The sequence below is a fragment of the Bacillus rossius genome, chromosome 1 (genome assembly GCF_032445375.1).
Source record: "Bacillus rossius redtenbacheri isolate Brsri chromosome 1, Brsri_v3, whole genome shotgun sequence".
NCBI lineage: Eukaryota > Metazoa > Arthropoda > Insecta > Phasmatodea > Bacillidae > Bacillus > Bacillus rossius.
This window is the reverse complement of record NC_086330.1, coordinates 170521903-170549194: the sequence shown is the minus strand read 5'-3', so window position 1 is coordinate 170549194 and position 27292 is coordinate 170521903. Positions and strand designations below refer to the sequence as shown.

Genomic DNA, 27292 nt, shown 5'->3' with positions numbered 1-27292 from the left:
CTTTTCGTTGTCGGTGCTTCCAAATGTGCTGCCTTTTCGTTGTCGGTGCTTCCAAATGTGCTGCCTTTTCGTTGTCGGTGCTTCCAAATGTGCTGCCTTTTCGTAGTCGGTGCTTCCAAATGTGCTGCCTTTTCGTTGGTGGTGCTGTCTTTTCGTTGTTGGTGCTTCCTTTTTTGTTGATTGCGCGTAGTACAAAATGTAGTGATTGAATATTTATTAGTTTATCACCTCTTGGTGTTACTAAATTATTTTACAAGATTACTTGGTCCTTTAGAATGTATAAAAATGTCACGATGGATTACGAAGGTCATGTGGTCCTGAAATGACTAGCCTATACGTCTGATAATGACATGACTCGGTCTCATGGACTGAAGGCAATTGATCTATATGTGTGGTTTTGTACATGAACGGCTTATATGTTATTCAGATTATTGAAAAATTAGACTTTCATAATAGGCTAATCGGCACTGATTTAATTCGTTGGTCCGGTATATTGACTTGAGTTGATTTTCGTAGAGTGAATGATTAATAAACTCCGCGAAAGGTAATGTAAAACAGAACCTAACATTTATTTAATAATTAGTTACAACTGTCTCTGGTCAAGAATCGAACCGTGGACAGGGATCCATCGATTCGATTTGTAAATTAATAAATGATTTTTTCGGAGACTATTGGAATTTTTCCCGCATTTCTAGCTAAATAATTACATGATTTCAAGATGGCGGTCAAATTTTATGATGGTGGGTACCTCAGTAATAATAAATGATTACTGCACTGTAGCATGTTAGAATAAAACTAGCATGATGGTAATACGAGTACACGCACAAGATGGTGTACTCCAGCAGGTGGTCGCTCCTGGTAGCATGTACTGAACATAAAATGATGGATCCGTGATGGACATCAAGGACAAAGTCAAATTTCAAGGACAAAGTAAAATTTCAAGGTCAAAGTCAAATTTCTAGGTCAAGGTCAAATTTCAAGGTCAAGGTCAAATATCAAGGTCAAGGTCAAAGTTCAAGGTCAAGGTCAAAGTTCAAGGTCAAGGTCAAAGTTCAAGGTCAAGGTTCAAGGTCAAGGTCAAATTTCAAGGTCAAAGTTCAAGGTCAAGGTCAAATTTCAAGGTCAAGGTCAAAGTTCAAGGTCAAGGTCAAAGGTGTGGTGACCAGATAATTATACTAACATGGTATCGGCACACTCTAGCCGACGAAATCAAGATGGTAGTCTCCAGCGTATGAAGACAAGATGACGGACATGACGTTATATCAGCTGACGATATATGAACCTTGGTATTGGTGACGGTAGATCGGTCTGTAGGTGGCTTCTGTGGAGGAAGGATCTGATGTTTTTTTTATTTTTTACCCTCACCGGTTTCGAACTAAGAACGGGAATCGATATAATCAATCATTATATTTATTGTCAATTTATTTAATGCATTTTTAACTTTTTCCCGCATCTCTAGCATAAAAATTATGGATTTTCAAGATGGCGGCCAAATGACAAGATGGTAGGTCTGTCTCGAACAAGTGGTGCTATTATTACTTTAAATTTAAAAAAAATTACAAGTCCAAATATGCATGTTATTTTTATATATACCTTATTTAATCTTCGGTCTGGTAAATCTCTCGATGGCCGAGCGGTTAAAGGCGTATGTTTTCCAACCTAGAGATCTGAGCTGCGATGGTTCGAATCACAGCGTTTCCAATATATTTTTCATAAAAAATAAAATTTAAAATGTCGATAAGGTTCATAATAGCTATGGTAGGTAATGGAACATCGACCTTATGTGATGAGACAGAGCGATGCTGGCGCTATCTAGGAACAAAAAACAGAAACAAAATCGACGGTATCCAAGATGGCGGCCTCCAGTGGAACAGAAAAAAAATTCGTTAAAATCGGATAATAAATAAAAAAGTTAAAGATGGCGGCCGTAACAAAAATTGCAATGTTGACATCATCATTCAAAATGGCGGAAAACACATCACCGGAATTTTCTAGAACACACAATTACGTCATCCAAAATGGCGGATCCAAGATGGCGGATCCAAAATGGCCGCCGTGATCTACTTGTCCCGTTATGTTATTTCCCGTTACACTGTGTCCCGTTACGCGGTGTCCCGTTACACTTATCCAATATGGCCGCCGTGACGTCACAATCCAAGATGGCCGCCGTGACGTCACAATCCAAGATGGCGGACCGACAATCTCAATCCACCGCCTGAGGCCTGTCCTCGGACCGGCCAATATATACTACTGCTGAACACAGGCTGCCCAGCTGTAGTGTGTATATGGTGTACTGCAGAATGTTGGACAAGATGTGGGGTACCAGATGGGCGGGTAAGACACATATACTTCTGGAGGAGTTCAAGGTAGTGAGATGATTGAGGCAGAGTCCTGACACTACTGATGTCACTTGTAGCCTTGTGGCAAACAGAGGCAAGATATGTGGTACTGTCTACTAGGCACTGATTCCGAATGTCTACCAACAGGCCATAATGGTGGAGGAAATCCGCACCGATGATTGGTTTGGTAACATTGGCCACCACAAAACGCCAGACAAAATCACGCCTGAGTCCTAAGTTTAAAGTTAGGGTAAGGAAGCCATAAGTCGAAATATTTTAGCCATTGGCTGCGAACAAGACATAATTAGACTTGGGCCGCCTTCCAAGCAGTCTAGCACAAGGAAACACACAAATGTCAGCACCCGTGTCAACCAAAAACTGTACCTTTGTGCCCTTGTCCGAGATGAAGAGGTGGCTGCCTGAAGTTGGGGTTGGATCACTGGCCACCATCAGTGAGTCCCCAGCATGTTTCCCGAGCTGTATTCGCAGGGCTGAACACACTTTCGCGCCCCATTGACAAAGCAACGATGGTACCAGCAGATCCCCTGCAAACTCCTGCTGCAGGAGCGTTGCTGGCGTGATGTAGATGGGGAGCGGTCGCGGCGACTGTCGTGCTGGCCCAAGACGAGTAGGTGAGGCTACCGCTGAGATCTCCTGTCGCAGTGTTGTGGCCATCTCTCCTATTTTGGCAGTCATGAGGATTGACATTTTCTCGAACATGGATTCCAATGAGGCTGCTTCTGCCATCTGTGGTCTCGGGTGTGTATCCGCGATGGCGTCTGCAGGCTCGGCTAACGAGTCCATCGAAGAATTTGTCTGTGTCGCCAAGATCGCTTGTGTTGGTGGTGGTAAACGACCCAGCCACAATGACTTGAGAAGGTCATCTGGAACGACTGTTCCTGCCAAACTGCGGAGGTGCAGTAGAAACTGCGAAGGCCGTCGATCACCGACTTCCTCGTGTTCCGGTAGTTGTTTCGTCTTCCGTTCCTGTGAAGCACTTAACCTCTTTATAAGTTCTGATTTCAGTCGGCCATACTTGTCCTCAGTCGGGGGATGGACAAGTATATCGCGCAATTCGGTCGCGTATTTACAGTCCAAATTACCTGCCACATAGTTGAACTTGGTTTCGTCGGATTTGACACCTGCTAGGGCAAACTGGTTTTCCACTTGAACGAACCACATTTCCGGGTCCGGAGCCCAGAATGGTGGAACACGTACCGCAACACGCTCGATGGAGACGGTTGATGATGGGGGTTCAGCCATAACTGCGGAAGTGTTTTAGAGTGATAATGACTCAATTAAAAAAACGAGGTGCGATTATGTGCTGGAGCACGATGCAACTGCCTGGACTGTGTTGCCGAACATCAATCTAACTCCTACTTGCGTTTCACAACGAGTCTCGGAAGTCCGAAGTATGTGCTGGAAGTGTCACAGAACTCGTTCATTTCCTCTTCTTCTGCGGCAGTGCGGGTGACGAGCGGCGCGGTTGATGTGCAACGCGGATGACACGCGGCGCGGATGACACGCGGCGCGGATGACACGCGGCGCGGACGACTTGCGGCGCGCGTGATGTGCGATGCGGATGACGTGCGTCGCGGATGATGTGCCATGCGGATGACGTACGGCGCGAGCGATGTGCCTTGCGGGCGACGTGCAACGCGCGTAACATGCGGTGCGACAGGTCGCTTATATTACGCAAAACATGAATATCGCGTGACACGTATTTCGGAACGCATACTAGCCTTGCCCCAATCACGTTGGGGTCACCACTGTAGCCGGGAGGCTACTGACTATTCGGGAGGGGCAGGTGGGCCATGCTAGAATAAAGTATAGGTTTACTGTTGCACACTATTTATTTGCGCCGTCGAGTGCGCTAAGAAATTTACAAGTGTCTACATAGTGCACAACAGCCTACTCATGCTAAGAGGCAGACTTGAACTGTCTCTCCTTTCCTCCTCGCCAGCATGCTAGCCCGCGTGGAGGAGGGGTGATAATCCCCTTGGCATCAGGGCAAATGGGACTCCTGGAGGGTGCGCGCTGCCCTCTGGCCCAGGGCCGACGGGACAGCCGGTGCTGATAGCCGCATGGTGGGCGTAGCACGGTAGATGTCCTCGCTATGTACCGCCACAGACTTAAAATGTTTTGCTATCCAGAGTTCTTCATTCGACTGTATTTAATAAGGCCGCCGTCTACCCAGGCACACGCGGTGGGCTGAGCTTCAGGAAAAACAACGCGATGTCAAAACTACTCAAGATATCTGAATGCGGTCTGTTTACGAAAGGCATTTAAGAGTTCACCGATGATTTGATTTCGGATCAAGTAATAAACTGTATTTTTGAAAGAGTTAAAATGGATAAAAGGAGTGTTTTCAGAGTAAGTTTTAGGCGTAAAAAAAAAAGGTACAGATTGTTGAAAGCATTTAAGGGACTTACAATACACCTTTATCTTAATTTCTGTCATATTATGTTACGGCCACCGCTCAAATTTCATAGTTGTTCTATGGACAACTTAAAAACTAAGCGCCATTTCACAGCCTTGCGCTAGAAGCACCAGCGAGCGTTGCGCTTATCATCCTCACTAACACAGATGCACCCCGATTAGACGGTCACCTTAACATGAAAATGATTGCACAATCCCACTCCCTAGTTCCTCACCTTCATGAAAAAACGGTCGATTCAACGAAGAATTTACCAAAAATAAACACTTCCTAATTCTATACAACCGGATATTCATACAAAATACATTAGATTATGTCAAATAAGCAGGGCTACCTAGTTCTGTTGTAAACAAGGCAAGTAGGCTTGTAGAAGTTGGAACACTGTTCTTTTGCTGAAGACTTGACACTTTTTTGAAGATTCTTTTAGTTAAGGCGAAACTTATTAGTTCACGTTTAACATGCGAAACTCATTGCTGGTAAATTTACGGTGATCACTGGATAATGTATAACCAGTGTTTCTGTGTAAATTCCTGATCAGAATTTTTAAAACTGTAGGAGCACACATCGTGCTGCACCCCATTACAGTGTTCCTGCATCCAAGAGCGATCCTTAAAACTAAGTTGTTCTTCAAGGGCGAAGGAAGGTAATCTCCCACGCGAACATACCCACTCTGAACTGGTTGCTCAACGAGGTTTACGTTTTTTTCAGGATTTACGACTTTCGGGAACTTCGCGTTACTTCGTTAACCGTAAACCAACAAAGTAGAAACTTCCGATGCAGCTCTGCGGAGGTCCCTTGGAGACGCTTTGAACATCATACAAGTGTTAATTCCTCCCCTTCACATTTGAAGCAACGCGGATAGCAGTTTTGCGCCTCAATATGCTTAAAAATTCCCGTCTGTGCATCCTATTCCTGACTCCTAAAGCCTCACATTATTAAAAAATTAATAAAAACAAGTCTGAATTTTCTGGCATTCGGAATGTGAAGTGCAGTATGAATAAGAAATTGTTAAAGCAACTGCAAATGAAGTTTCCATTGCATAACTTGTAATTGCTCCAAACTTATTCAAAATGAACCAGTTACAATGATACTGATTCGCAGAAGTTTTAACAGATTCTTATTTATAGCGTATAGTGCCTTAGTGAATAAAGAAGCCGAAATGATTCCGTTCATAATCGCTTTAAACACAGTAGTTTTAGTGAAAGGTTACAGGTACTGAGACATAAAAAACATAGTTCTGTGTTAAGTATTTAATCTTAACAACTCTTGGGATTTAAGTTCAGACCATGTCTGCCTGAGAATATATTTCCAACATTTCGGCACGCTGCCGCTGTGTTGAACCGTTTTGAAGGCCATCAATTCATGTAAATATATTTTTTACATAATATACCTAATACATCAAACTAAATAGCTGTAATAATATTTTTAAAATTTAGCAAATTTAAATAATTCGTGTTACAATAAAGTTTAATTATTTCAAACATACAGTACAATTGAAAATATATATTTTAAAATTAATCATTCTTGTTGCGACTATACAAAATACAGAGGTCAATAAAATAACAGTGATATAATTACTAAATATTTTTATTATTCACTGATGGTAAGCACATTGTAGTTGGGGTAAGTTTATAGAATTATGACAAGCAAAAGTGTCATAACAAGAATCAAACAACAAATTTAAATCTACAAGAAAAATTGCCAAAAATAATTCATAGCAAAAACTCATATTCTTCACCAAAGAGTAAATTAAGCTCGAACTTAGTCATGCACTTAGCACTATTGAATGAATTTCGTAACAAGCACATTATGAAATAATGTTTCTTGGTAATTTTCTAAAGAAGTTTTTCTTCTCGATAAATTAAAATAAATTAATTAACCAAAATATCATTTGGGTTCTATTCATTCTATTTTATGATTGTTCGAAACAGAATTGCGATGTTTCAAAAAGTTTCCCGGTATTTTACAGTTTTAAATAGTTTATCAGGTTAGATTTGCTATTGACTTTAAACACTGTAAAATCGTATGAATTGTTGGTCACGTTTCAATTAGGTGCATTGAAAAAATTGTAAAAATCGTGTGAATGGATGGTTAAGTTAGTTACAAAAAAATAGTTTAACTTGGTGCAAATGTTTGGTTTGGTTAAGTTAGCCACATTAAAATACTTAGTATCTACATAAAAATCATATTTTTTTTTTAAATTTCTTTCAGAAGAGCATCTATTCTAGAATATAACAAAAAGAAACTTGTTAAAATTCTGCTGTTAACGATTTATTCCTAATCGAGCACTCACTTCACGAAACATTGTCTAAATTGTATATATATTGAGAGGCCCGCATAGTCATGGATGTATCTGTGTTAGTGAGGCGGGATGATAAGTGCAACGCTCGCTGGTGCTTGTAGCGCGGTGTCGCCTCTGAACTGGCACGCAGTCTTCTCGTCGTGCATAGGAAAAATGTGATATTTGAGCGGTAACCATAACGTTAGATAGCTGAGAACAAAAGATAAAAGTGCAATGCAAAGTCCTTGGCAGCAATCAAGAATCTTTCCCCGGCGTTTCATGTCTGAAAATTATTCTGAAAACACGCGTTTTGAATCTTTTCACTCTTCTAACAATTCATTTTAAAAACTAAATTCGCAAACAGAACTACCCATTAGGCTCAGCACATTCTTAAATGCTTTTCCTAAACAGACCCCATTCACGTAACTTGAGCAGTTTTAAAATTGCGTGGTTTCTTCTAAAGCTCTGCACAGCGTGTGTGTGCCCAGGTTGGCAGGTCCATTACATTTACAGAAATGAATGTTTTTTAGGTTTACCGCTGAATATAAATTTATACTAAATATCACTTTTAAGATCCATTGTGCCGCACTGCGTTTGAAGTCCTCCCCGTTCTCCCCTCCGCAGTGAAGTAGAACAAGGAAGCCAAGTCTCGGAGGCGCTGCTTGTTGCAGGAGGCGCGGGCGACTTCACGGCCAGCCACAGCCTCGCTGGTTTACAGCCCGCCCAGGCTCGCGCCCAGGTTCCGGGCGGGATAGGCTCCCGAGGCAGAGGGGGGAGACGGGGATAAGAGGCGTGAGAACCCACCGGCTCCGTCGCTTGTCGCCGCACGACGGCCGACAAATTTAGGTCGATGCGAGTGCCGTCGCGATGTGCTACTTCCCGGAAACAAAAAGCCCTTTCGCGTCGAGGGTTTCAGCTTCTCTCGGCCGAAGACTTACGTGCTTGACGTCGAAAAGCACTGTAAGATTATCTGACAACTCGATACAGTACTTACCCTTCACTGAAAAGCTACGTGTGCCACAATAATATATATGAATATTCACGAGAAAGAAAGATAACTACTTATGACAAATTCAAACATCGAGAATGACGTCACAGAATATCTCAGAATACGAAACTGTCGAGAATGAATGATAAGTTGTTATGAAACGATAAATTTTATCGAAACGACAGACTTAAATTAAGCCGCTGGTTACGAAAAACGCCCCACCCCCTTTTTAAAACCCTGTCTCCCCCCGCGTGGTCAATTGAATACGTACGATTACACAAACTAAGAGGTAATATAATACAATCTGAGTTATCTGAGTGATTCGTCCTAGAAGTATTATTCAATGGTTGTGTGTAGTATAACACGCACATCACACTACAGTTACGTTTTACATTTCAGGCTCGGGGAAATGTTAACAATGAGCTTAGAAAAACTTCGTGGAATCATACCAACACATTGGCGAATGGTTTAAACTCTCTTTGTTTTCAAGTTATAATTTAGTAATAACACAATACCGAAACGGAATAAACTCTGGAGAAAAAAAATACGAAATGGGAAGTTCTTACATTATTAAAACATGTGTGTCTTTGCGGGATTTAAAATGCAAACCGTTTTGCCGTTAGTATAACTGAATCGAAAATCCTTAAGTTTGTCAAACTGATGGTTTTGCGATGTTATTTCTATGCTATAAGTTATTTCTTGGGATTCCGCAGACGAACACATTTCCTTCTATGTGGGTATTCCCGCAGGCTAATTCCGGATATAGACAGCACGCCCAAGAAGCACTGTCGACATGTTTCTTGTCCATCTCTGAGCGGCTTATCTGCCGAGAAAAATGTCATGGCGGACGTAGCTGGTGCTTTTCAAGGTTATGAAATCTCGTATCGCGTTGTTTGACCACGTTTAGATACAGATAGCGGTTGATACTTAATTACTGAAGAATTTTAATACGTTCTGAGTATAATCGTAAACAAATTGTGTGAACTGTAAACAAACTAAAGCGTAAATGTTAACAACATCTGATGCTGAGAGATCCCATGGATATTCGTAAGCCAAGGTTGGATATATTTGCAGAAGATATAGATAAAATGAACTTATTCAGGGGGTGAGAAAAATGGGGCAGTCACACTCCCTTTTTTCCTTTTCCAAAAAAAAAAAAAAAAAAAAAAAAAGAAAAAAAGAAAATATAAATTAAAAAAAGCTCTAAGGCCTAGAGGTTAGAAAATTTTGTAACTAATCCTAACAAACTATTGTTCGAAAAATGTAATAACTAATGGTTGAAAGAGAGTTGAATTCCAAAATTTTCCCTCTTCCCCTCCTTCAGTGGGATTCCGAATGTAGGATTTTGAAAAATGGCCTCCCTCTTCTGTAGGATTCCAACAAATTCCCCCTCCCTATTTTTTTACTGCCATTGAGGGTGGAGGAGCTGGGAAGGGGGAGTGGGTTCGGCGGAGACGGACACGCGACTCGTAGTTTCTCCTGGCGGTACAACAGCGAGCGATCAAGTGGTGGGATTGTGGGGGGGAGGGGGGATGTTGCCGGAAGAGGTACGGGACTGAATCAATCTCTAGCCCCTGTTCACCGCAGCTGTATTCGTAAAATCAGCCCTCCCTCACCCGAGAGCATGCAAACACAAGGCTCCTACACTAGACAGCGCGCCACGTGAAGACGTCACCTGTCTCGAAGAAGATACGGAGACGAAGGCGAGAGAAGAGAAAGAAAGAGAAAAAAAAAAAGGAATATCATAACAACCCGTGTGTCTGCGGCAGAGATATGCGACGCGTGGGAGCAAACCGCGGGGGAGTTTTTCCTTCTGCGTTTCGAAAAACAGTGTCTTCAGCTCCTGGGCCTTGGAGAAAGATTAAATGCCTTTCCCAAAAAAGACAAGAAAAATTCACAGCGCCATCATACGCTCTAGCTTTTTTTCCATGCCAATGAAGTGAGCACGGACCGGTGCACTATCATGGAAGATCAGTAACTGTTGGATCGTTGCACTACTCATGACGGTAGAAATTTGTCTCGCAACGTTATTACCTAACATTAGCAAAGAAAATTTCGGGACACTTGTTAAACGAATTGCTATGAATTAAAAAAAGTTCTTATTCTGAAATAAATATACGTAGGCTGTTTAATATGTACCTATACGCATGGGATGAATATGATATAGACGATACAATTGACATCAGAAATTTTTTAACTTATGTGAATATGAAATTCGTATTTTAATCCGTAATCATTTCTTCGTATGGTTAAAAATGTAAAAATTAACAAATAATAAATAAACATATTCATAAAAACCTTAAAGTAAAAACCTGAACACACTGATAACAGTCAGTGATAAATAGCAAGCAGATTATCTGTGATTTTGTAAAAATAGTTAGTCTGAATAATTAAAAAAAAATATTTCTTAGAGACAGACAAAACCAAGAAAAAATTATAGCAAAACTAATTTTTAAGCAGCCTTGCGCAATATTATGATATGCATGTTTTTATTGGCAGCATTTTGAAGGTAATCTGGTGTTATGAACTTTTAAACCAGATGTAATATAAACGTAAAAAAAAAAAATTGTCGTGGAATATCAAATAAATTTCTGATTTCTCCCACCCAACTTGAAATATAAGAGCTAGAAATTCTTACCTCAGCACGAAAAAAGAACTGATGGTAACCATATAACTTTATACGACCCGGAAGAATGTCTCCGTGGATCTTTATTTTTCTGAGTTGCATATGGTATAGGTTGTAGAACGTTTATATTTCAGCAATCACGGGGCACAAAGGTTTTTTGCCCCTTAATAGAAGTCCTCCACAGACAAAAATTTTCAGCTTATTTAATAAATAACACTGGTTACAAACTTACCAGAATCCTCGTAAAGTTATGAGTCCCGTTTTTAATAAATGTGAACGGTGTCGTCTTGGATATAGTTTAGAAAACCTTCTAAATCTTGTCAAGTCCACATAAAACCCATTTTACTTTCTTCCGCGAGCCCGGTTTCCCTGTTCACAGCGGAACACATTACTGGGAATTAGGAATCCGGCAGAGTTTCTATGAATAACCAGTTACTTGCGACTACGAAGAACAGTTCGTTTATTTGAGGAGAATCCTTTTATCAATCTATACGTTGTTAAAGATTTTATTTTTTCAGAATTACTAAAATAATATATTAATTGTATTTGTTTCTAGTATATACAAATTTTCAAAAGAAAAACTTACAGTAATAGTTATGGCTATCTTGTTATTTTGTTACCACCTATTTGTGGTTAACTCCATGTTTTCTGTCGTGCCAAACTAGACTTACTTTGCCCGTTTAGAAATAATTTCTACCATCTTGTACATATTTTTTGGTGCTGAATTTAGATTTATATCATCATGTAACATCTAAATATTAATCGCCGGTTTGGGTGAGTAGAAGATTTGTCTGCGGTTAACGTGAATCCCATGATAAGTATTTTGAGAATTGATGTTAAAACTTTGTATATTTTATTTAATAGCAGTTCGGTTGATGAGCTAATTCCTGGCTTTGGTGTTACAGATAGAGAAACATAGTTAACAGTATCGCACATGACTTCAGTAAAGGCCAGAAATTTTATTTGCCGTTATTTTATAAGGTTGTGTAATCTATATGTGTCTACAGCGACGGCATGACATTTGGTTTTGGATTTGATATTAATGTATCAGGTATTCTACTTGAACTTTGAAATCTAGGAATAATTAGCATCAATTCTTCGAACTTTCATCGACTAAAATCACCTTGCAAGAAACTATTAAAAGAAGAATATTATTTTTAATAAACTATTTATATATGTTGTCTTTACCTAATGTTTTTAAAAATGTATGTACCTAGTTATAGGCAAGCTCGTCACCAAGTCTTAATACTCAATTATGGTTAAATAAGTGATGTTAATGCGTTTATTAATGAATATTTATATTTTATTTTAAAAGGCCAATAATTACAGTCAACACCAATCCGATATTTGTGTTTTATTTGTTTATTCGTAACTTTTTCTATATTCAAACCCTTTTTACTCCCACATATAAATGCTGGTTGTTATTGAGAGTATATTATTTACTAAGTTATCTCTTTTAATATTTTTATTACTATAATAATGTATTTTTTTAAATTATACATAATAACACATGACGGTAAATTAAAACGAACCTGACATGTCTGGTTCTTTCATAGGTTGTGGAATTTTCGTTTACGTCATTGCCTGCCCCCCCCCCCCCCCCCCCCCCCGCCACACTTCCCCAATTGAGGTTACGTGGGACACTACGACGGACGAAAGCCCAGCAGTTTAAAGCATGTCACAATAACGGAAGACTACGATTTCGCGATCGACATACTGAGTATGATATTTTTATAAAAATTTTAAATATGGGCGCTGATATTGCACTTGCGAAATCTTAACTTCAATACGGGAATTATGAACGTAATAATAACGATAAAACTATTTTTTTATTATATTATACCATTTTCCACTTGTTGCTCGCATATAGGCCTACACCAACTAGTGAATTAAAAATAGCTAGTTTGCACCAAATACATGCCAGATCAAATTTAAAATGGGTGTATTGCTGAGGGTAAAAAAACGGAAACATGTATGTACATTCCCACTCACAAATTGCGATAATCCCCCCTCTTCTTGTACGTTCTGAGCTAGCCATGATGCGGGGTTCCCCAGGGTGAACTTCGACCCCCGCCACCCCAGCAAGGCCAATGGCAAACAAAACTCTGGCCCACAGGTTCTACATCCCCCCATTATCCAACAGCGGTCAACGAATCCTTCAATTTGCGCCTCTGTACTAGACTGCCGATTGCAAAACACACGTTAGCTTAACTTATGACGTGTCACAACATTCATTTGTAGATAACGCGACGAAGGTACGACAAGACTTGGGAGCTGTGGCAGACCGAAAACAGTTTATAACGTGACTGCATAAAGCAATTTTCTCTCATCATTTCGAAAATAAAAGTTTTAAATTAAGCAAATAATTCAGTTTTTGCCCGGGAATGTGTGTTTTGTGTTGTCCCAGTAACTACAATAGTTAAGGCTATTTGTAAACCGTTCCTTGCACACCTTTCCAGGATTAACTGCTCACATAAATTAGCATAATAAAACCAAATAAAGTCAAATTGTTAAGATTCTATTATCTTTTCCATTGCTAAAAAATTAATGCTCGTATAGCAAAAAGCACATCGATCAAAAGTGAAATTAAGTATTTCATGTATGCAAAAATAACCGTAGCAACGTGTTAAACCAAAATACAATAATTTTCTTGTGGCATTACAAAATTGTTCTCGGCAACAAGTTTGCAAATGAAAATTTTGCAAAAGTACAAAACAAATGCGTACGTGTACTTATGTACGCGCGCTAGAAGTTATACTTACCTACTTGGCGTAATATAAAACTAACTTTAATTTTATATGCAAATACTTAGAAATAAAATAAAAGGATTGGAGTGATGTTATAAATACGGTTGGTACAGTATTAATACAATCAAAATTTAAATTTTAAATAATTACTCAGTATTCAATATCAATTCAAACAATTGAATAAAATTAATTAATTTAGTAAAATAATCGAAATAAATTTAACTAAAATAAATTAAATACATATGCTGAATGTTTATTACAATTTATAAATTTTAATTATTTATTAAATAATACGTAGTGATTTAAATTGCAAAAAAACATATACATACGGTAACATAACCTCACAAAAAGTTCCATGAAAACGACCATAGTCTACTAAACCTTCCAGCGACAATAAAGGCTTATAAGCAACTTGACATTGTTTTAAATACGTGAACTTAACCCCACTTATAAAAATACCATAGAAAAATTTATAAACACAAAGAATATCACTAATATTCACAATTAATAAATGTTTTTAATTATATGGACCAGTATTTAATATTAATCACTAAAGTATATGATTTCGAAGCACATATATAATTTTTTTATTTCTAGGCAGCATTTTTTATTGCATACTACGCGCGCATCGTGAATATTCATTCAAAATAATGTTTTCATAACACCCTAAAGATGTATAACCAAATATCATATACCTTAATAAACTTGAAAATGCACTTGAAAAAATTTCTAACACAATTTATATCACTAATATTCAAAAACTAAATTTTTTAATGATGTGAACCAGTAATCAATTTCAATCACTTAGGTAAGTATAATATTTAAAAGCACATATATAATTTTTATTTGCATGTAGCAATTTTTGGTAGATTTCAAATCAATACTACCTATTGTAGCCGTTACCATGGTGCGACTTTCGGAAAATGTTTAGACATATTTTTCGTTTCATGGTACATACACCCCAAAAACACAGTCAACTCTAAATTATATATATTAATTTATTTATATCACAATTTTGTAGACACAATAACTGTCGCAAAATTTTCACAAATGACTTCCAAACTTATAAATAAAATTTAATCTTGTAAAAACTCTGTCGAGTTCGTTAATGGGCAATATGCGACCAAATGGGTAAATGAGGGAAGGTTAAAAAAAATTGGTTGTCTGTAAAGTCGGTTTACGGACGATAGTTTAACGTGACAACGTCATAACAATACATTGATGAAATGATTGCATACTTTTATGAATAAAATTGAATAATTTTTATTTTAATAATAAAAGAATAAATACTTGAAATTATACTAGTAATCAGATTTTTAAAATGCAAGAATAATTAACCTTTATTGCCGAAATTGTTGTTGTAATAAGCAATGAAAACCACATTAACCTTTCACTTCACTTTATAAACATTCGACGAAACAGTTCACGTGTAGATGTAAGTTGTGTGCTGCCGCTGTCTTTCTTCTCCTCGGACGCATAAGCCAATCGAGTGGAAGAGAGATAGATGCGGCGCAAGCGTACAATGTGCGTAACGGGACACAGCGTAACGGAACACAACATAACGGAACAATGTGCGTAACGGGACACTTTTTCGTGCGTGCAGCCGGCGTTCATCGATTAATTAGACGTTGTCATGTCAAAAAATCGCTATAGCTCCCATAATATGGAAAACATCACACCCGTTTGAACATGTGATAACTCGAAGTAGTAATACCAAAACCTTTTCTCTGATAAAGTTTTTATACGACCAAACATAAATGCAAGAGGTTGAAAAAACAAGAGTTGGAGGACAAAAAAAATCATAACTTCCTTCGTAGGCACAACGAATTCGTACAGATTATGTATTAATCTTGTAATTTTTATACATAACTTTTGTCTGACATAATTTATGATTAGATGAACCATTGCTGCAAGGGGTTAAAAAAATAATGTATATAATTTTAAAAAAGATAACAACTCTCTTAGTAGATACACTATTATAAGTATCAGTTAACATTGTATGTAAATCTTAAAACTTTTATCTTAAATTTTGTCTGAAAAAATGTTGATAGTAAGAAGAACCACTCCTGCAGAAGGTTGAAAAAATAAAGGGGGAGAATTAAAAAAAATTCATAATTCACGTACCATGTACACTGTTAAATCCGTTCTAGTTTATTGTTTAAACTTAAATTATTATCTACATTTTTCATTAGAGATAATTTTTTATACGACCAACCGTGACTTCAAGGGGTAGAATAAATAAGTGTTAGAAGACAAAAAAATTATAACTCCCTTCGTAGGCACAACATTGAATTCATTCGGATATTTTGCACATCTTATAATTTATATTTAAAATTTATATCTAAAACAATTTTTGATTAGACGAACCATTGCTGCAAGGGATTGAAAAAAAATTAGGGGTGAAATTAAAAAACTAAAATCATGACTCGTTTAGTAGATACGTACACTAGCCAATCCGTTCAAATTATTTGTAAATCTTATAATTTTTACCTAAATCATATGTCTGAAACTATTTTAAATTAAACAATAAATTACTACAAGGGGTGGAAATAACAAAGGTAGAAAGGCCAAAAAGTCATTACGTTTTATAAAGATATGCTATCGAATCTATTATAATTGATTTTAAATGCTTATAAACTTTGGCTAAAACAATTTTTGATGAACCGAACAACTAATGTAAAAATAGGCGTTGAAATTAAAAAACCTTTATTAGTATCAAATACGTAGAAATGTACCATCTTAATGTGACCTTAAACAGTTGTCGAAAATATATTAATACGCCCATGTATAGTTCAAGGGATGAAAAATAGTGTTTGAAAATAAAAAATAATAATTGCATAACTAACCTAGTAGGTATAATATGAAATTCGTTAAGACATTAAATACTGGATGCATTAAAGTTAAACAAATTCCAAATATAATCGAAAATAGGAATATGAGAAAATTTTAAATGTATTTTTTTATTGGCGAACATATAAGATGTTATGTAGGCTACATGAATTTCTTAAAACGTTCCAAGAGTGTATAGAAGTTTCCAAAATATTCTCAGAAAAAAAAGGTACTTCGAAATCTACCTACGCCTGTAGGCTGTGTCGAAAGGGATTTTTTTTTGTATGTAGCTTTTTTTTTATTATTATTTTCCTCCTGTGAAAATTTCGATTAATGCTAAGCGCTCATCGTATAAATTCCCTCTGACGCGCGCGGTGTTGGGGCGAGTGGCGACTCACCCTTGCCGAGGCGGAAGTTGTCCTGGCCGCGGCGGCCGTCCACCAGCTGGCCCAGGCCGCCGCTCAGGTGGCCCGCCTCCTCGCGGCCGTCGTACGTGCGGTCCGACAGGTCGATGTCCGCGCCGCGCTGCACGCCCTGCGGCATGGAGTAGCTCAGCAGCCCCTCTGCGGACAAGAGCAGCGGCCTCAGCGCCCCGGGTCCCCGCGCTGCCCCCCACCTGTCACAGTGTGCGCGGTGTTGTCCCGGCACCTCCAACAGGTCAAGTTAGTTATCAACACCTCTCCAGTATTAACAGCGCACAAAATAAAGTGCAATTATGGCAAATTCGATAATATTTTCCATGGTTTTAAAAAAATAATGCTTGGAGGAAAGATAAATCAAAATATAAAAACATGTGCCAATTTTTTAAAGAAATTCCTAGTAGGTATTATCCCGAAAAACGTATTTAATTTATACAATAATACTCATAGCTATGTGTTGTAAAAAATTACAATATCTTTCTTGTAGTATCATATACTATTTCTTGTCAACTTGTTTCCAAAGCACTCTCTGGTAAACGTACATAAAATTATTTTTATGTGTACCAGTGACGGATACAAGAATATTTTTAATATGTATTTTAAAAACTGGCATTACTATTGACACTACACACTCACATATGAGCCTACAGTGGTAGGAGACGTGGCACTACACAGTAACATACCGTCTTCATTGATATTTTCCACATTTTTTCATAACTTTCGGATGGGTGGGGGAAGAGGGGTTAAGTTTCTAAATTCTGGTGTTTATCATTACCTAGAGACATACAAAAAATAACGTTTTTTTTTTCTGATACCAAGATCAAATCAATACACTTGTAGCACATAAATCGTTGTTAGTGGCATATATTATTATATTGCAATAAATAGAGACCCGGAAATTTCGCGGATTCTTCTGGCCTCAGGATAGAATTCAAAGTTATAGGTGTGCTCGACCCATGTTTACTTTCCCATTGGTTGATTTCTTAGCGAGAACATTTTTATTCTTGTTATTTGGCACTACCTGATTCGCTTACTTCTCTCCTAGCTGGGCATCATTGGCTCACGCTCGTAGAGGGGCGTGTCCAACCAACACCACCGAGACTCAAGGCCTTACAACCTGTCCGTGACGTCACAGGCAGGAGGCGGTAGGCTCGTGGCGCGCGGACTTTGCTTTCTTCACGTGAACGCGTTTCTCCCGACCTTGCGTTCCGCCGCTACTCTTATATTACTTTTAACGAAATTTTATTAAGCACGACTGTTATGATAGTTGCTAACGAAATGTGACTACATTCACTTAAATCAGCAGAGGATATTATAGATTATTATACACATTGCAGTAGTTGTCAAGGTATATTCCGTACAAAGTTGTATTTATAAACATTTAAAAAAATTTTATATGAATAATTAAATAGTTTTCTTGACACACACACCGGAGCAAAAAATTTAGTGCTTTGTTTTTTGATAAAAGGCACATCTGTAAACACTAAACCGATAAAAATAATATACATGTATCAAGGGAAGTGAGAACCAACAAATTAAAAGTAACTTAAATGCTTCTCAAAGCACATGTTTAATTTATATGCTGGGTGTATAGTATACTTTTGACAGTTCCTACAATTATAACGATTTCAGGTAGTGTAGTTTAACTTGACATGAATTATAGAACACATGTATAAAATAGCAAATTATGTAGCTTATATTAAGATACAATCATGAATTTGGCATGGCAAAATGTATTTGTGCAGCCTGTGTAAGGATTATGCTGTCTTATATAAAATATCTATGCTAATATCTGACTCAGAAATATTTTATGCATGTGGGCAATAGTGTTGTTGTCAATAGAGAGTTTTTTCATTAGAACAAAAACATAACCACTATAAGAAAACCTACGAATTCAGAGTTTAATACTTGGTACTTTTAAGGCAGTGATCGAAATGGTTAATTGTTGTATAGAAATTTTATTTAGTGTAATTAAACTCGGCCATCGTCAGTAAACATTTCTATACCTACATCTACAAATATACGTAAATGAACAAAGTTTATAAATGCTTCAAAATGAACTTGATGCTGAAGGTTATATTTTACTTTTAAGATAATTTTTTAATTTAGTGAAAATGTGGTGGATCTAATTACTCAAGTTTTCCCGGACGTGTAACAAAATTTGAATAGTGATCGGTGGTTGTACGCAAGAGCAATATTGGCGCCAAAAAATTTATATCGTTAATAAAATCTACACTTACATATATTTTAAGAGGTGCAAAGGGAAATAGAGTATTTGTCAATAGATACAATTATGGATACAGAACAAATCACTTCATATCCTTCGGAGTTTTTAAATTCACTTGAACATTCTAGTGTTCCCTCACATAAACTGCAAATGAAACTAAATGTAGGCCTACAATATGAAATCTAGATGCTCCTCGACTATGTAATGGAACGAGGCTTCGGATCACACAATTGGGGCAGAATATTAATTAATTATTTTGTTTATTCTACGTTAATACTTTGAACTTTTTTAAAATGTTAGACATATTTTTTTTTTTTTGTAATAGTGAAACATATTTCAATAAAGCATGTTTTCAGTTTTTTCAGCTAAATCAGACGTTAGAATTTTTAAATACTGATGATTCCAGTCACGCAATAATAAAAAAAACAATTACCATATTATTTTATTTTCTTTGCAATGATCTTTGATACCTACTTAAGGACATAACGCGAGCGAAGCCGCGGGTAAAAGCTAGTGTAATAATAAACCCTAAAATGCGTCTTCAAATAATTTTATTGAAAATTGAATCACATGACGGTTCATACAAAATATGCAGTTTCGGACATGGCGTAATATTATTTATTATTACTTATTAAGTGCGTTTTAATGGATAATTTTACTATGCGGAAGATAACGGTACAAAATCAAGCTTATTGCTGAATACTATTTTAATGTAATTCCATTTGTCTACGCATTTTGTATGTTTTATAGATTTAAAACCAGATTGATTAAAACACTAAAGGCCCTGCTACAATTGACTTGTCCCATGCAAATGTCCGTTGGACACTACTCGCCGATTGGTCCACGTGACCCTGTGATGTCATGTCTCTTGTCCCTTCGTCCCTATCCCACCGTATCCCATGCAGATGGCGAACTTTTATAATTTTGTCCCTTATTGATGTGTCCCATGCTGGAAGAACTTTAAAAACATGCGAACAAGAAGAAAACAAATATCGATGAAATGAAAAAAAATGTAAATACATAAGCGTGCAGGAAAATAGTAGTAGTGTAGTATACAAAAATAAACAAAGTAATTTTTGTGAATTGTTTGTGAATTGACTACTGTGAAGCTAAAATGGAAGTAACTACGGACGAGGTGGACGAGATATTAATAAGTGCTGTTCAATTACGCCCGGAATTGTTCAACATCAAAGACAGAAACTTAAAAACTATAATTATTCGCGTTTACAAAACATTTATTTCTTCCGTGATTTTGTGGCCTCTCAAATAATAAACGGCCACAACACTTCAGAAATATAAAAAAGTAACGTTAAAATGTCTCCCAAAACTACTGCACTCTAGTGGTGGTATTTCAAATGTTTACATTTGGACAACTTGGGACATAACTGTTGTGGCAGCACATTTTCATGAGAGCATGGGCCAAACTGCCATGATGGACCAAGGGACCAAGGGACATGGCAATTGTAGCAGGGCCTTTACGGATCAACAAACGGCAAAATCCCTTACTGAATATTAGCACTATTGGCAAACAAATACTGTAAAGAGTTAATGCACAACTTACCCTGGAATATTTTGTTGGTATGAAGTGTTCCCGTGGAATTGCGTTCAACCAAGCATTTTTACTATTTTCACTGTCGGGAAATTTGAAGACGTGAACTGTCGGACCACAGTCATAATTTCCACGACATTGTGGAACACAACACTTGTACACCATGACACATTTATTATGCTCACTCGCTACGAAATTATTTAAAAGTAATGTACAACGCGCCGCGGAAACACCCCTGCTACGGTCAAGGCAAGTAGCTGCACTGACCGTTACACATTCCTGAGCCTGCCCAAACAACCCTCCCATGGCCTCTTAGCCGTGACGTCACAGGCTCCGGGCGACAGGGTGGGAAGGCCTTGAGTCTCGGTGGTGTTGGTCCAACTAACTGCGGACCAATCATGAACACAGTGTGAGAGTGTGAAGGTTTGCATTCTAGCTTGCGACTAAATGAATCCGCGAAATTTCCGGGTCTCTAGCAATAAGATAGACCCGCGCTACGCCTACAATTAACACGTTTGGCCGGAACATCCAGGAAGCGTGTGCGATGGCTGTAATTGGTCTGCTGACAGCAGACATGTACCTGAAATAAAACCAGCCTAAATCGAAACACAAGGCAATGCTACAAAATTTTAAAACACTACTGGACTAAAAATCTTTTCGCGAAAAAAAATGCGTGACTCTTCTCGTTGATGTTAAAGGCACGGAAATTTCGCTGATTAATTTGGTCGCAAGCTAGAATGCAAATAAATCTTCATACTCATACATTGACTGTACCTCAGTTATTATGATACGCCCCTCTACGACCGCGAGCCAGCGATTTCCCACTAGGACAAAAGTAATCAGGTAGTGCCTATGAATGAGAACAAAATGGTTCTCACTTAGAAATCAGCCAATGGAAAGAGCAAACGTTTGCAGGGCAAACATGAGGCTTTTAATTTGAGCCTGACACGAAACGACATCGCGAAATTCCTGGGGCTGAATATACTGTCAAAGTCATGTAATTTTCGCGAAATGATTGTAGAATCAATCATCTGTGATTCGTGATTGGATGAGTTTCTTTCAAGTACACGCCCTCTATAGGGACACGAATCACTTCAGCACGGTGCAGAAGCAAACACATCCTGAATGACCGAACATAATAAATCAATGACTTCTCTTGCAGACAGACGCCAATCAAAAGGAAGAAAGAGCTGTCCCGGCCATACCTTATTGCAGTCTGATATGGTTGGAACTTTTTTTGGTTAAGAAAGTACCTGTCCCTATCTACTTTCCATTTTACCTTCTGGCCGGATTTCATGCGTTTTGATCATTATAACAACCAGTTTGTTTTTGTACTTCGAAGCTTGTCAAATATATATTCGAGGTTGTCCCATTAGAACGAACATTGGTATGAATTACAGTCACTCTAGAAATAATACCTCGAATTTAGTTAGTCTCTAGTAGAGACTGTAAAAATTCGCGGCTTCAATGACCTCTAGGATAGACCCCATGATCCTTAATGTACTCGGACAAATTACACCTGCTCATTGGCGAATGACTCTTCACACGTGTTATCTGGGATGCCTTTGATTCGATACATTTTTTGTTGAAGGTTTTTCACTTACTCAGAGTCCTTCCAGGTAAATTGTGGTCCAATTACTGAAGCAGCATGAAGGTGAAGGAGTTTAAAGTCTATCCTATCGCGAAATGAATTCGCGTTTTTTTTTCAGTCTCTAGTCTCTAGTAAAAACCAAGAGGAAGAGAACGTTTTCTGTGTCTATTATAAATTGGGAATTCCAAAGCATATTATTTATGTGAATGTTACTATATTTAAAAAAAAAGGGAATGTAAAATTTGTATCATTTTTGACAGGAATATAGGAACGAAATCTTGTTTATTGTTGGTTTCCAAATTTTTTTCCAGTAACCCCACGCGCATTATAGTTATGGTGTCCAATCCCTGCCCGCAGGCTATTTTCGGCCTGCTAAAGCTCAGATAGTGTCCCACCGCATTATACCTAGTCTGTGCCATGTATACATTGCTTCAACTGTGACAGTTCTAAAACGTTGTACCAATGGACTACGAATCATTATGGTAATGCTGCTATGTCAACAAGTGTCTGATAACAACTTTATATAGCTGTTAGTGTTCGTGAACAAACAATGTGTTGTTTTTCAAGTTACAGTTGGGGATTTGGTGCTGCTGTGGACCTACTTTTGAGAAGTGTCAATTTTGAGATACGTTGCATGACACAGCTACACTAAAAACACACTAGTGAAGAAGGGGGCAACCCTCGGGCCGGAAATCATTTTTGGATCGCCAAGTCCTTGGACACAGTAACATGACTTCGCTACTCGCCTACAAAGGAAAGGAAATTTATAGAAATCATTTTTCTTAAGGCTTAGGTCTAGTAGTCAGCCGCTATAAAAAAAAATAGAAACGGGTTCTGCAAGACATGCTGTGTATAAAATGCACACTTAAATTTATTTTAAACAGTAATATTACTCTGGGATTTATGAGTTTTCTTTCAAATACAAACACTTGTGTTCACTAGTTAAACATATTTATGGCGAAGGAAAAAGAAAATTTAATAAAGAGACAGCAATAAAATATTTTTGAATTACCTCATTGTAACTGCTTCTGCAAAACATTCAAATGTAAAAAAATTATAATTTATGTTTAGTTATGTATAGAGACAACCTTGTTACTGGAATGGAAGTTAGGTCAATGTTACCTTTTAACCCTATTACAAAACTGTTCAGCTGTATTCTATTTACTAATTTTTTTCAAAGTTATGTGTACATTTAAGACTAAACCGAATTAACTACACAAACACTAACCTACTTGAAAAGTTGTTAATTTTATATTCTTCGCTGGAACATAGGACGCAAGTTACTCAATAAGCACTAGGGTACCTTAGAACGTTTTGTGACTGAACATAGCTGTCGGCTATAGGAAACATATTTAATAAATGTTACGTCATTAAAAAGTTTGAAAGATTTTGTACTTCATGCTCTCACTTACTGTGACAATACATCGTCTGTACATTTATCATTCCCTAGTCACCTAAATTAATAGTATTATTATCCAATCCATCTAAACACATTTAATTTTACTTAGTCTCCTTGTCTGTGAAAAAACAAATAAATGAAATTTTATGCGCGAATTTCGAGGTGAATTTGTTTGTAGCATGACCTTGATCTTAATCTTAAGTGTTGCGTGTGGTGTCATTCAGAACTTTTCGCGATAATTTTTTTTTTCCCACGCAGGGAAGTGTGCTAGCGTCTTTGGCATATATCACTGCATTTCACGGCTTATCACTAGACCCTGTGGTACGAAGGAGCAGAACAGACCGCGCACTTAGGTCACGCAATGCGGTGTTCGTGCAAAGACTGAACAATAAACGTATTATTTGCCGCGTGTGCGCAAACAAATAGCACAAACTCATACAGCACGATATTTCTGTGAGCACGAGTAAGAAATCTCTAACCGCATGCTTCTTGCCTAGTATTTGAAATATCTACAAGATAAATAGTGACGAAGTGGTTTACTGAACATTACATTTTGATGAATGAAGGACGTTTAAAGTAATCTGATATTTGATAAACTAGGCCTAAGCTGGAGTGACTTGATAATTAAAACATACTTCGCTTACTTCTGAAAAAAGAAAACACAGTAATGGCGTACCCAGATCCTCGCCCTATGAAACCGGTAACGAAACGTAACAGAAAAATACATCAGTATGTTTTTACTTGATAACGATATAGAGTTGCTGGTAAAGTATAAAATTTATTTCAGAGAGTTAAAAAAATATAGACCTAAAGATATCATTCATTGCCAAGATACTAAACGTATATCATTTGTGACAGGCATTTTTAGCGAACAAATTCTGAACTTTCTTTAGAGTAAACTATGCACCAACGGTTTCTTAGCTGTAATTGGCGGCCATTGTCTTATTTTACCGGACCACTCAGCGCGCGTTTGCTTCCGCATTCAATTACAGTGATTTGTATGCCGAAAGTAGATAATTGTGCCTGACAGAAACTTGACCCATAATGAAACACAGACTATGCTAAATGCTACAGTGTTTTAACTCTCTGCTAGTCTCGAAATCTTTTCACGAAAAATTCACGTGGCTATTTATAAGTATTAAGGGGGGAAGGGGAGATTTCTTTTGGGCGTGACCTTACGTTTTCTTGCAAGTAAGCGTGAATGACGAAAACGCATAACATGACGTGTTCCGCTTGCTTGTCGGAGCCTGCAGACAGCGGCGAGCCGCGAGGGACACCAGAGTTGCTGCGCCCGCCCTTGACTACCAGCGGCTCAATGCCGCGAGCACTCGCGCTGCACGTGAGTGCGTTCATTGCTCGTCTTCACAGCTCCACACATGCTTAGACTGCAGACCATGGTAACACACAGCATTGCTTACGCTGAATAATGTTACTTCTTCAACATTCATCTTGTATACTGTGAAATGTTTTTGTAAACTAACACATTCGGTGTCAGTGGATATTCACATTTCACTCGTGCGAATCGGATAAAACACATGCCGTTTGTGAACTTTTACACATTTTTGTACCAAATTAATACTACATCGAGTAATTTTACAACAAATGTAAATTTATATTCTAAAAATTTTACTTTTGTGTAAAAACACACAGTTGATGTGTATATTAATGTTATTTTTAATAGTTTTACAACCACACTGTCCTATTAAAATTGTATTAACATTACGTAAAACAAAGTGTTGTCATAATAATATACCAACGGGGTGTGTTTAGTTTGACCCAAACAGTATGAATTTTGAAATACTATAAGCAAGTGTCAATTTACGCACTTTTATCCCTGTGTTACTATCGGGCAACATTAATTGTGCAAAATCACCACACCACCGTGTAATTTATACACGAAATGTAGGTTGATGTTCTAAAAAACCAACACTGGTATTAAATACACAGTTCTCGTGTAAATTAACTATTCTTTGAAAGTTTTACACCCATAGACAAAGTGATTCATGTTAAATATCACAGTGCGGTAAAGGTAGGGCTCGGGACTCAGGAAAGTGTAAGTTGACTCGACATCCACGAGACGAGGTGGCGTAGCGGTAACACTGAACCCCCTCCAGGAGACCCGGGTGCGGATCTCGGTCCGGCCAACCTGACTTCTGTGTTCCCCCCCTTCCCCCGGAAATCGTGTCAGGCAAATGCTGGGATGTTATCCTAGTATAGGCTACTGTTTATTCATCCAAGAGTTTACGTGGCATGTGCTGTGGATTTAAACGGTTTTTGATCGGTAACATTTTAGCTCTCTGCATACGGCATTTGGTAGGAGTAATTTCGTGAATGGAACGAAAGTCGCATGGAACGGAAATGTGCAACAGACGGTTCTGCTATCTGTGGCGGATGGCGCGATCCAAAGTTATTCAAGCCAAAGGGAAACATTATAGTATTAACTGTTCAATGTTTTTTTTAACAAAATGGATAATATTTTAATTAAATTACTTGTCTTTTTCGCTTTTGTCGGAGCCGTTAAATTATATAGCTTAAAATTCCGGTCTGCTAATTAAATGCTTTAATTGTCGATGTAGCTGCTACGACAGCGAATTATAGCGGTAGGTGCGGAAGCTACATGTGTTTCACGTCTATAAATATAGTTCGAAACATAATTTCCGTATATATATCACTCGGCATTATTTTAAAGAATTATACTTTAAATTTTGAGTCCATTATTTGTGTAATTGTATCACGAGAACACATGAATTTGCTCGTTGCCAATGTTAGATTTTTCATATCTCTGGAGAGTACTGAAAGACTAGCTCACTTTTTTATACAAACTCCATTGCTGGTTACACTGTATGATATAATAAACCTCAATAACGGGTAAAAAAGCTGCATATGCACATAAAACGGAAAGCAACCCGAAGTAAGACAATGTTAAAATTTAAATGCACGGTCAGCAAAAAGAACTCCGTGGAAGAAATTAGACTGAAAAATTTCACAGCATAACGTCGGTACATTTATGTAAAAAAATAATAAAAATAAATAAATACATTTTTCTTATTACCAGAAACATTCAAAGAACATATGTGAAGAAGAGTTTATTCGTGTGATATAATAACTTAGAAGTCAACAAAACGTCACTGAAACAGCTAACCCATTCTCAAAATACTTATTAACTAATCACAACTCGTTCTAGACAATGTATGGAAATTAATAACTCATTTTCCGCCTCGTGATAGTTTGAACCCGTAACCAATACGGCCACCGAAGACCCGTTATCAAGAATATCATAGTAAGTTGTTTTCATACATTAAGGGCGATTTTGTGATGAGTAATTTTGATATAAGATGGGAAATCGTAGCTCCAGAAATAAATAAAATAATTATATACGTTAGTTAAAAATGTATTGATTAACTCCATTCTTTCTGAGGAACAAAGGGTGAGCAGTAATATTAAAATCCAGACAAACTTCTAGTAATTGTTTGCTGATAAAAGAAAATTATTTCAAACTTTGTTAAACTACAAGAATATACATTTGCTATTTCTATCTAATCTTTTGAACTAAAGCCGTATTTATCACTTGAGAGGGCGTTGTTTATAATTATTCAGATATACGTTGAAGTACCACATTTTTTTAAACCGAATGCAGATAAGTTAGCAAATTAAGGAAAGGCAGCAGCAAATATATATATATATATATATATATATATATATATATATATATATATATATGTGTGTGTGTGTGTGTGTGTATGTGTGTGTGTGTGTGTGTGTATTTAGAATCAAGAGGTATATATACTGTAAATAGTTAAATATGGTAAATTTATTATTTTTGTAACTGAAACATAAGATCATAATCATAATACACCCCA

At 37.4% G+C, this 27292-nt stretch overlaps 1 protein-coding gene across 1 annotated transcript in view; it reads right to left on the bottom strand.

Annotated features, from left to right (window-relative positions):
- Nucleotides 1-27292, bottom strand: part of LOC134527103 (discoidin domain-containing receptor tyrosine kinase B) — a 1309463-nt gene that overhangs the window by 359790 nt on the left and 922381 nt on the right. Inside the window, exon 6 of the mRNA XM_063359455.1 lies at nucleotides 16646-16810. Within this exon, the coding sequence (XP_063215525.1) occupies nucleotides 16646-16810 (165 nt within the window). The remainder of the gene's footprint in view (nucleotides 1-16645; nucleotides 16811-27292) is intronic.